This window comes from Chiloscyllium plagiosum, chromosome 19, assembly GCF_004010195.1.
Source record: "Chiloscyllium plagiosum isolate BGI_BamShark_2017 chromosome 19, ASM401019v2, whole genome shotgun sequence".
NCBI lineage: Eukaryota > Metazoa > Chordata > Chondrichthyes > Orectolobiformes > Hemiscylliidae > Chiloscyllium > Chiloscyllium plagiosum.
The window spans coordinates 52,308,538-52,321,054 of record NC_057728.1 but is presented as its reverse complement, the minus strand read 5'-3'; the positions used below and the strand labels follow the sequence as shown (position 1 = coordinate 52,321,054).

The window sequence follows — 12,517 nt, the reverse complement described above, 5'->3', positions numbered from 1 at the left end:
CTAGAGATAGTGATATGGTAATAATGTCACTGGATTAGTAATCCAGAAGATCAAATGTGTAGGTTGTCAGTTCTGAAGGGGCAACAGACCCAAAATGTTAATCCTGCTTTCTCCCACGGATGCTGACAGACCTGCTGAGTTTTCTCTGCAATTTCTGTTTTTGTTTCTGATTTCTAGCATCTTCAGTCCTTTGTCTTTTGTTAAATACCATGGGGTCATTGTTAAAATCGCAGCATGCTAGTTGGTGAAATTTAACTTTAATTAATAATTGATTAATCGCTTGCCCAAATCACTAGGATTGTCCCTGCTCCTCTTCCAATGATGTCATGAAAGCTTTTTACATCCACGTATGAAGGTTAAGGAGACTTCAGTCTGTGATCATGGCTGAAAGATGGTGCCTTTGGACTGTGCAGAACTTAACTTACTCTCTACTGTGCCCTGTTGGCCTGGTGTTGGTGTTAAGGTCTTAGTAAGACTCAAACCTATGATTTTCTGACTCAAGGTTGAGGGTAGAAACCATTAACTATGTATTGGTAGTAGCACTCTTGTCATACTTCAGAAATATTTTTAAAAACGCAATGTCAGGTTCTTCCTCCTCCCTTGCTGATGTTTTGGTGTGTAGAGGACAGTGAATCATATTTGCATCAAAATCCATTTGGCAATTCATTTAATTATAATGCATTTCATTCATGTCAAGAAATGATGTTACAATTTAAAAATTAAAATATCAAAAGCAAAAGATTAATCAAAATACATGCAGTCCAAGTACATCTAATCAAATACATTAGAACACTGTCAACAAGTAGTTTAACTATTTATCATCATAGTAATTTTCTCTATTTAAATAGAAATAAATTAATATAACTTAATTAGTAACAATTCTCAACAGGCCTCTCAAGGATGAAGTTGTTTCTTTATATTTTTTGTGGCATTTGCAAGGTTGGTGAGCTAGGTAGGCAGCGTTACATATAATGAATGACCATCTTATACTTTAAATGAAGAATTGAGTGCAGAAGAGCAACACTTGAGGCCATCAATACAAGACAGTCACCAAATTTTCAGCAGGGAATTCAGATTGAACTTCTCTTCCCAGACAGATCTCATGACCAGCCAAAGACACAGTGGTGTAGTGTTAATATCCCTGGACTAATAATAGAGGCTAGACTAATAGTGAAGAACACTGGTTTGGTAGTTGGTAGAACTTAAATTCAATCAAGACAACTAGAGTTGAAAACTAGTCTCATGATGACAATTATCATTGTAAAGACCTATCACATTCATTAATGCCCTTTATCGAAGGAAATCTGGCCTGCACATGATTCCAGATCCATAGCAATGTGTTCACTCTTGACTGCTCTCTGAAATGGCCTTGCAAATCACTCCATTCAGAGGCAATTAAGGATGGGTGACAAATGCTGGCAGCATCAGCAGCCCCACATTCCTTTAAAGCATAAAGGAAGAGAAATCAAACAGATGAGGGCAAATTGCAAGGATGCATTTAAGGCAAAGCTGGAGATATTCACAAGGGAGAAAGGAATGGGAGGTTATGAAGAAGGGTGGTTGGAGCGAAGCTTGTTTTGAGCACAAATGTCCAAATGCTCTGCTGTAAAATCCTATATACTTCAACACAAGGTATCACTGAAATAGTTAATGGGAAAAATAACTTTCTACCAATCTGGCATTTTTTTGCCTGAAAAGGAAACCATATGCGTAGATCAATCTTCAGAAAACTCAGACTCCAAGGGGACATTCAGCACATGCAAGTAACAACCTCATATGTAACACTTGCAACAGAGTTTGGTTCTAAGCAATCTGCTTCAACTGTAAGGAAGTGTAGCAGATGATGTCATCATAATTCTGAGGCTACATTCCTATCAACTCACACAACAAGGAGGCTAACTGCCAATCAATTTGCCATTGAAAATTTATAGATTTTGTTCCATATTCTGCACTTAAAACTTATTCATTTGAAGCAAGATTTAAATTTATGTAGCATCTTTCACAACCTCAGGACATCCCGATTGCTGTTCAGTCAAGTAAGTACTTCTGAAGTATAGTGCTTACCATAATAAGAGCTTACAATTGAATGCATGAACAGGGTATTTATTGGTGGCTGTACTTAAAGATCAAATTGCCCTCATCACCTCTCAAAATGCTCCAAAAATAAAGCACACCCCATAAAATCAATGAGATTGCTTGTTAGGCATTAAACATTAGTAGCTGAAACTTTATTGCTGGAATAGCACAGCAGGTCAGGCAGCATCTAGGGAACAGAAGATTCGACGTTTCGGGCACATGCCCTTCTTCAGGAATGGGCACATGCCCTTCCTGAAGAAGGGCATGTGCCCGAAACGTCGAATCTTCTGTTCCCTAGATGCTGCCTGACCTGCTGTGCTGTTCCAGCAATAAAGTTTCAGCTTTGATCTCCAGCGTCTGCAGACCTCACTTTCTCCATTAAACATTAGTACAAATTTGTTGTTACAATTTGGAACATATTTTGTTGGTCCTGCATCTACAATGAGAACAAGTTCACCAAGTAGGTGGAAGAGCAGAAACCATGAGGATTGAGACTTCATTTTTACAATGGACAGAAAATTGGGCAAGCTGCCTTCTTCACGCTGGGTTCTAGCATTGGTTCTGATATTCCCTTACCTGGAAAATCTACACTGGAGATGGATATTGCAAAAAATAAAATATGGTTATAAAACCTAATTATACCTACACCTTGACTGAAAATCCAAAGATCTCATAATAACACAAAACATTCTTTACAACAATCAACTTGAACACATTTTTGTAAAAAGCACATCGATGGAAAATAGCTTGCACAGAAATAATGAATATTCCAGTTTTGTCTTAAGTTCTGCTGTCTCACACTGCCCAACAATTCCTCATTATGTTAGCAAAATCTTCATCATTTGCAACTTCAAGGCTGATCCCCTCATAATAAGCTTCAAATTCAATGTAAGTGACTTCTCCGGAATTGATGCAGTTCTCCTGTAATGTGTCCAGGAATGATGTTCGAATTTGCTGCTCCGAACATTCTCCTGCAACATGATAGGAAAGGTAATGATTTTGGACCAGAGCCCAGGAGACGTGTGTGGAGAAACTAATGTCTTCCCATGCTATGCCAGATCTAGAAGATGTGCAACTATGCAGTGGCTCCCCCCCCTCCCCCTCCCCCAGAAGATTTCTTACCTTCCCTGGTGATATTCCAACATCAATGAAGACATAATGGATGGTTGGGTAAAGCAAGAGAACCAAAGGCATCTTGTTGCTTCAGTTCCACAATATACTGAGGTCCGAAATTGTGTTCCAAAATCATTGGTGTTTGGGACACTACCTCATATGGTGGTGAATGCAGAATTCTCTACCACAAAAGGCTGAAGGCCAAATTACTGAATTTATTTCAGAAATACTAACACTAAGGGCAACAAGAGGTATGGGTAGAGGGTGCAAGTCCGGCTTTGAGGGAGAGAATCAGCTATGACCACAATGAATGGCGGAGCAGGCTCAATGGGCCAAATAGCCTACTCCTGCTCCTATTTTCTATATTTTTGAGATCTTAGGAAGGATATTATTAAGCTGAAGAGGAATCAGAAGAGATTTACCAGGATGTTGCCGGGTGCAGAAGGTTTGAGTTATAAAGGTAGGTTGGGACTTTGTTCACTGGAGCATAAGAGGTTGAGAGACGACCTGATAGAAGTTTATAAAATAATGAGAGATATAGATAGGGTTAATGGTAGTTGTCTTTTCCATAGGATGGGGGATGTCATGACTAGGGGGCACATTTAACGTGAGAGGAGAGATTTAAAAGAGGCATGAGAGGCAAATCTTTTACACAGAGGGTGGTTCATGTGTGGAATGAACTTCCTGAGGATGTGGCAGATGCAGGTACAATTACAACATTTAAAAGACATTTGGATAGATACAAATAGGAAGGTTTGGAGAGCTATGGACCAGAAGCATGCAGGTGGGACTGGTTTAGTTTGAGTTTCTGTTCAGCATAGATTGGTTGGACCAAAGGTTCTGTTTCCATGCTCTATGACTCTATGAGCATTGATTACCTGATAAGACTTTCGGGTGTTTCCTTCCATTGTAGAACTTGCTAATGTCATTCACAGAAACACTGCCTGTTTTATTTGGATCAAGCTTCATATAGGCCTGTGAAGATAAACCAAATGATAAAAGCTGCTGTAACATGTTCTCCAAAGCAAACAGCTATCATTTCTTTAATATTAAAAATTTCAAATTTTTAATATTTCAAATATTTCAAATACACCTCTGGCATACTTCATTACTGATACAGCTTAATCCTAAAGTGGCAAGTGTTTCATCTGGACAAATGCAAGAATGGAAAATTTCAAACAACATGCCAACCAATCAGCATTCTTTTCTTGTGGAGTTTAAATTGTTGTGATCATTCAAAATTTGAATTTTTGCATTTTTCCTAATAATCTTTTCATGCAAGATGAAAAGCTTTGGTAACATCTCTCAACTGGATTCAAGTTCTATGCTTTAGAGCAACTGTTAATCTTCAGTAACTTCCCCAAAGAATGATTAAGTTCTGAGTGACCCACAGACTGTGTTTACTAATTGCAAATTAATCTCCTGGTCTTAAAGGGACAGTCATGATTTAAACATATAGTGTAATATTTAATTAAAGCAGTTGGCCATCTCAAAATGCTAAGTCACAACCTCACTTCAAAAAAAGAGAGAAGAAATGAAGATTCTGAAACTTGTGCACTGGAAGGAGAGAACAATGCTCAACTCTGGTGACCACAGTCATCCCCAGTGATGCTTAGCCCTGATGGTCTATGAACTAGCCAGACTAGACATTGATTTAGCAGATGTTGCCAGATCTGCCAAGCTTTCCCAGCAACTTCTGTCATTGATATAGCAGTCCGGACTGAGGTCCACATCTCAGAGCAAGGCAGCCTGACAGAATACAAATGCTAGCTGTACTCATTTTTCATTCACCTCAAGGTGAACAATGCCTCCTCAGTATAACCTTGGTGGTGAGAATGATTATCATCACTAAACATTCAATAGGCTACACCTATTGCATCGTGTTCCTGCACCTCCCGCATCTGCAATTCTCATCATCTTTTCTGCTCCAATCCTGAAAGCTAACCCAGCTAACTCATTAAGAATAACCCTCCAATGGTCAAAAATGACATCCTTGACATCCCATCAAATTGAGAGCAGAGGTGTGTTTTGAGTTTTCGACTGACATCTAGCAGGGTACATATATCCCTCTTTTGAGGTGATTTCTGTAACATACAGGTCGAGATTCCATAAAAAGCTTCCTGCCATACAGAACTAGACATCTATTGGCCTGGTTTATACTTTCATTCCTGACCCGAAACATTGATTTTCCTGCTCCTCGGATGCTGTCTGACCTGCTGTACTTTTCCAGCACCATTCTATTCTGGACTCTGATTTCCAGCATCTGCAGTCCTCACTTTTGCCTATTTTATACCACGGTTGTGGCCATGGAAGAAATTTTCAGGTTACAGCTATCAGGAACATAAAACAGGTATTTTAAAAGGATTTCTGTCCTTTGGCCATTAAACATCCCACTTGATCTTGTTGAATCCAACTTTACTGATATTGCACCATTGTACAAGCTAAAATAATTCCCACTGAATCTTGCTGACAAGAGAGACACATTGCCAAGGCTTAATACCTTGCACCCATCAGGACAAATGTAAAAGTCCTAAATTTCAAAAGGTCACAACAACTTATTCAACCAAAATAAGGGATACTGACTGGTCAAGGTATTGTCATGGATAATGCTATGAAGAATTCATTTTGTTTGCATTAAGCTTCACCTGACCCAGTTATGCAGCCCGTTCTGTGTAAATTGCTGATTTCATTTGCCAACAAGATAGCAAATTTATGACTCTTCAGAACTAGTTTGTCATCTGTCCATTATCAAGGCATCCTAGAATGCAAAATGGATCAGATGAATGCAAATCTTTATTACATAGAAGTTAGAAATCTGTTGTTTTATATCTGAAAGTAAACCCTCAATAGATTATTATTTATGAACAGAAGCTTGACTTTGACCCAAGTTTATTGTCCATCCCTTGTAACATACCAATAATGTAACACTGAGAAAGTTAACTGCCTTACCTTCCTAACGAATGCTTTACGAAACTCGTTCATTTCTCCAATGATGACTTGAATAAACTGGTAATAGTCTATTTCACCATCACCACCCTGGTCCAGTAGAAGCCATACAGACTCAAAGTCCTACAAAAACAGGCAACATTTATAATGCATGCTACAGTTTTAAATATCCTAATTTCTGATAAACTAAATAATCCAATTTTGGAGCTGGTTTCCAAAATTCCAGTAGATCACAAAATAAGTCCACCTCCAGAGAAGGAATTTACTCAAACAATTTACTATTTGTTAGTGTCAGAGTAAATCTTTTAGATTATTTAGTAAATTGCTTTGCACTTTTTAAAAAAAACTTGAAAAGTTCAGGCCAGTTTTGCCGGCCATACCAATGTTTATATTAATAAACTAATGAAGTTTCAGAATTCATTTATATCTCCAAAGCAAACATTGTTGTTGTTTTAATTTACAACTTGAAATTTGAAAACTTATTTCTTCCTCTTGAACTGAAGCTACTTGTTCAAAGAGATTCATTTCATGATTTAAGAGTAGATGTCAGGCAAATGATTTATATGTTTACCAAGAAATCTACAAGCACGGACAGCTATGCATGCACAACACTAGCAAGTATGTTACAACATGTTGGAAGAATGGGCACATGACCAAGAGAACACAATTCAAATCCCAGTTTGGTCATTTAAGTGGTTGATTTCCATCTCCGAAACATGGAAATAAAGAGCTATTATTAGTAAAAATGTTGTAAAGCACCCAAATGTTTAAACAAATGAACTTTAAAGAAGGAAACTTGTCACGGTTGTAGAGTGTGGCCTATACATGATTCAAGTTTTACAATAATTGAGATTTACTCCAGTTTTACAATAATTGGGGTGGGCTCTTAATTTCTAACTGAAATGGGATTCCAAGCTCTTCCAGATTTATCAAATCTTGGAACAGCTTAGGGATGATCTATATATGCCAGCTTTGCTAATGTGATTGCATTTAAATAAAAGTGCTTTTGTATTGCAATATAGCATTTAATCATTCCAGTTTTACAATGCAGCCACATTACATTCACCTTTTCAGCTCACAAACAAACACTGGTATCTCCCTCCATAAACACTAAAGAGATAATCTAAAATTCTGCTAGCAAGTGCCAATTACCAATCAATTCTGTGTTCGGTGATTGACAAAGGCACTCTACCCAGCATGGGCTAGATTTTGACATTCTTATATTCATTTTAAAATCCCTCCACGGCCTTGTCCCTCTCCCCTCTATAATCTCCTTCAACCTGTCAAGATATCTGTGCTCCTGTAACTCTAGCCACTGGCGTACCCCTGATTTTCTTTGCATTTCTGGTAGCGACCATACCGCCAACTGTCTAGACCCTAAGTTCTCCAATTTAGTAGACCCTGTTTTAGTCCCATTTTCTGCAGGACATCACCTCCACACTGATTGTGCCCATGAAAATGCTTCACCAAACCAGTGGCCTAGTGGCATTATCACTAAACTATTTAATCTAGAAACTCAGCTAATGTTCTGGGCACCATGGCAGATGGTGGCATTTGAATTCAATAAAGACTCAGGGATTGAGGGTCTAATGATGACTGAAACCAATGTCGATTGTTAGGGAAAATCCATCTGGATTCACTTAAGTCCTTGAGGGAAGTAAAACTGCCATCCATACTGCCTGGTCTAGATTACATGTGTCTCAACACCCACAGCAATGTGGTTGAGTTGTAACTGCTTCTGGTAATTAGAGATGGGCAGTAAATACTAGCTAAGCCAAAGATCCCCATATCATGTGGGTGAATAAAGAAAGTTTCCCACTGTAATTCTTTGTACCTCCGTCACTCCAACTTTAAAATGTTCCTTACAGACTACATCTTTGACCTAACTGTGAGTCACCCGTCCTTACAACTCCTTATATAGTTCAGTGTCAAATAATTGCCCCTGTTTTAAACATTCTAAGATGCTTCAATTAAGTTAGGGGTGTAGAATAAATAAAGATTGTTCTGACCTTGTCAGCTAGCTCCAAGTGGAACTCCGTCAGACCCTGTTTTATTTCCATTTTTGACAGCACACCACCTCCACGCTGATCATGCTGGTGAAAAAATTTCACCAAACCAGTCATAGTGCGAACCCCTCTCTTCACAAGTTTTTCTTTCATCAGTCCTTATTTTTGAGCAACAAAAAGAAATTTCAATTTGAATTTCTGCGCGATAGAGCTTTTGATGATCATATTTCCTTTCAATTTAATTTATCAGGAATACTTGCAGCTCTCCTACTATTGTGCTCAGAAGTCGTGAATCGAAGTCATACAGTTGAAAGGTTTAATTGCTAACCTGGGTTGCTTGGTTAGGTCCCAACAAGAATCTTGGTAACTATAGCAGAGAAGTCAACAAAAGATGAGCAAACTGCTCATAACAGCTAAGGCACAGGTTAGATCTAGTGGAGTTACAGTTCACTCAGTGTCTGAATTGTAATGGCAGCATGTATTCTTCGCGTGTATGTTGTGGCCTGGAACTTTGAATAGTGATAATAAAACCTTCAATGTTCTTTCCAAGCATTGGCTGACCAGGCCTCTCACTTGATCTTAGCACCTGCCATTGATGTGTGTTGGAAGGATTGGGAGGTTGATGCTCAACCTGTTTGGCCATTTTATGAATGCACCTTCTTATGTCATCAAGTCTGGAGGTAGGATTGGAATACATTCCCAGAGTTTCTCATTCAGAGGCACAGACATCACCTACTGTGCATAAGATCTCAGATCGTGTAGTCATATTTCTGGAGGCAGTCCAGAAAAGGTTCACTAGGTTGATCCCAAGGATGGAGGGACTGTGTTATGAGGAGAGATTGAATAGGTTAGGCCTGTACTCATTGGAATTTAGGAGAGTAAGAGGAGACCTCATTGAAACACAAGATTGGTAGAGGGCTTCACAGGTAGATGTGGAGAGGTTGTTTCCCCTTGTGAGAGTAACTTGGTCGGGGCATAATCTCAGAGTAAGGATTCTCCCATTTAAGACAGAGATGAGAAGAAATTTGCTTGAACAATCCACAAGACCAAGAATTCAAATAGTCTGCAGTGAGGTTTCACATCTTTTCTACTTTTACAACATCAAATTATGCAGAATGTGAGTAAAGCACACAGAGTAATACATGTTCCTCAACATTGGTTAACCTCTTCCTAGATGATGTAGCTAGTCAAAAATGAAATAATATTGAACTTGCATCTGAAGAAAAGTATCATAATGAAAACAGTTATATAAACAGGAAGTACTGGAGAAATTCAGCAGGTCTGACATCATCAGTGGAGAGAGGAACAGAGTTAACATCCAATATAGCTCTTTTTCAGAACATATTCTATATCACAATCATGTCAAACTCAAAACATTAATTGTGTTTCTTTCTCCACAGACACTACCAGTGCTGAGCTGCTGAGTGTATCTCCAGTATTAATTCATTTTGATTCAGCATTCACAATATTTTGCTTTTATAATTAAAGGATTTTAGGTTGATAAAAATAAACTGCATTTACAAGCTAATGAATGTGAAAGATAAAAGCTAATGGTCATTGCAGACAACTCAGTTTGGATACAGAAATTTACTGTTTTTGCATCACAAATGTGTACTTTGATTTTCACCTTGCACAGATAGAATGGTATTTCTGTCATCAATCTCTTGTTCAGTGAAAGCTGGATTGCTGCCAGTCCTGTAGCAAATTAAGAGAAAAAAAGCTGTATTTTAAAATCAAACAAAAACAGACTACTGTATGCATTTTGTAGCTGCAGTTCAAAATGATTCTTCATATTTTAGCACACATTTTCTCTCCAGGGTCATGCCCTGAATTACAGGTGGTGTAATCTATAGTTGGTGACTACAGACGTCTGCAATAGAAACGAAATGCAAGAGAAACACAAGTTTGGCAGCACATATGGAGATGGGAGGAGGATGAGGGAAATTACACTGGTTCAGAATTTGAGTATTCTTTGGAGTTCTGGAGAAGAGTAACTTTGGATACGAAATGCTAAGTCTCACTCTCTACCGATGCTGCCAGATTTGCGTTTTGTTTTTTCAGATTTCTAATATCCACAGTAATTGGATTTCTTTTTGTAGACTTGTGTGTTGGTACGGTGTTATACTTGGCAAGATCCTGCAGTGGTTTGCCACTACTTTGTTAGGATAGCTGACCAGAAGTCTACTGTTCTTACCACCAGCCAATAGTTTGTGCGTTGGAAGGATTTCCAAGTTGATACTCAATCTGAGTCATACAGCCATAGAGATTTTACAACACAGAACAAGATCCTTGAGATCATCACGTCTGTGATCAAACATCTATCAGAGGAAACTCGATTATCCGAATGTTGGATTATCCGGAAAGATCACAAGGTCCCGATGCTTGGCTAAGCTGTGTTATCCAGCATTCGATTATCTGGAATTCAATTAACCAAACAAAACACTCCCCACCTGTGTTCTTCAGATAATCAAGGTTCCTCTGTATTCTAATCCCATTTCTCAACACTTGGCCTGTAGCCTTGTGTACTGTTTCAAGTGCTCATCTAAATAGAGCTCCTATCTCTACCACCTTTTTGGCAGTAAGTTCTGGATACTCACAATCGTTTGGGTGAAAAGTGTTTTCCCCCACGTTCCCTCTGAACTTCCTGCTTCTTAGCTTAAAGCTCAGCCCTTGGTTATTGACCCTTTTATTAAGAAGTAAAGCCTCTCTGTACCTAGCCTGTCCATTCCAATCAGAACTTTGTATATCACAATAAGATCCCCAAAACAACCCCACCCTATCTAGTCTCTCTTCATATCTGAATCGTTCCAGCGCAGGCACTATCTTGATGAATCTCCTTTGTACCCTCTCTGTGCAATGATGTCCTTCTTGCAGTGATCAGTACTGCACACAGCGGTGGCTAACATTACATACAGCTCCATCATAACCTTCTTGATCTTGTACTTAATGGCTTGCCCAATAAAGGCAAGTATCCCATACGCCTTCTTAACCACTTTATCCATTTATCCTGCTGTCTTCAAGGATCTATGGACATGTACATCAAAGCCCCTCTGATCCTCTGTACTTTATAGTATCCTACCGCCAAATGTTTCCTTTCTCATCTTGTCAGTCCACCAAGCATCACCTTACACTTTTAATGATTAAATTTCAATTACTTCTGTTCAGCCCATCTGACTGACCCGTCTTTATCGTCTTGTGGTGTTTGTATGAATCATAAATGCACTTTCTGCGACCACCAAGTCTTAGAGTGGGGCTTAAACCTATAGTTTCCAACTCAAGATAGCCTCCCACTCCACCACAAGACCTCCCATATGCTAACTACTAAATTTATTTGCAATCCTCACTACTAGTGTTTTTGAACCTTTTCATGAGAATGTTCATTTCCCACTCCAACATCCCTTGAGAAAGTATGAGCCACCTTCTTGAAGTGCAGCAGTCAATGAGGCATAGGCACACTCAGGAGAAAATGAGGACTGCAGATGCTGGAGATCAGAATTGAAGAGTGTGGTGCTGGAAAAGCACAGCTGCTCAGGCAGCATCTGAGGAGCAGGAGAGTCGACATTTCGGGCATAAGTCCTTCATCAAGAAGGGATCACAGTGCTTTTTCCTTAACCAGGTTAATGCAACTCTGACTCGTTGCTGGATTTCAGAAGGCAAACGTCAACCACATGTAGGCCAGACAGAATAAACATGGCAGATTTCTCCCCGAAGGACATCAGTGAACAAGATGAATTTTTACAACAATTGAGGGAAGCTTTTACAATAATTCAATCCATTTATTGATTAGACTATAATTTTATTCCAACTTTATTAATTTGTTGAATTATAATTGCATTTAGTCTGGTCTAGTAATCCAGAAGCCCATTATCATTATATTGTGCTACTATGATCAAATCTGACCTCTGCAGCATTCTAGCCTGGTTTTATATATTAACTCCAAGATGAGCCTCAAACCCCATGTTCACCATTCACTATCAAGACTGTCTTCTTCCATCCCCACAATATTACGCAGACTAACCATGCTGATATTCATATCTTTGTCATCCAATACTGTGTTCTGTGATGTGGTCAGTACACTTAAGACCATAAAACCATAAGACATAGGAGTGGAAGTAAGGCCATTCGGCCCATCGAGTCCACTCCGCCATTCAATCATGGCTGATGCGCATTTCAGCTCCACTTACCAGCGTTCTCCCCGTAGCCCTTAATTCCTCTAGACAACAAGAATCTATCAATCTCGGCCTTGAAGACATTTAGCGTCCCGGCTTCCACTGCACTCCGTGGCAATGAATTCCACAGGCCCACCACTCTCTGGCTGAAGAAATGTCTCCGCATTTCTGTTCTGAAATGACCCCCTCTAATTCTAAGGCTGTGAC

General features: G+C 39.1%; 1 protein-coding gene across 10 annotated transcripts in view; it reads right to left on the bottom strand.

The window, feature by feature from the left end:
* Window positions 1-2,399: 2,399 nt before the first annotated feature.
* The window catches only part of caps2 (calcyphosine 2), a 54,123-nt gene continuing 44,005 nt past the window's right edge, over window positions 2,400-12,517 (bottom strand). For all 10 annotated transcript variants that reach the window (XM_043709870.1, XM_043709871.1, XM_043709869.1 and 7 more), the window contains 5 exons: window positions 9,769-9,836; window positions 8,145-8,299; window positions 6,139-6,258; window positions 4,068-4,164; window positions 2,400-3,047 (listed from right to left, as the gene is read on the bottom strand). In XM_043709870.1, coding sequence (XP_043565805.1) covers window positions 2,872-3,047; window positions 4,068-4,164; window positions 6,139-6,258; window positions 8,145-8,299; window positions 9,769-9,836 — 616 coding nt within the window. In that variant the 3' untranslated portion in view covers window positions 2,400-2,871. The remainder of the gene's footprint in view (window positions 3,048-4,067; window positions 4,165-6,138; window positions 6,259-8,144; window positions 8,300-9,768; window positions 9,837-12,517) is intronic.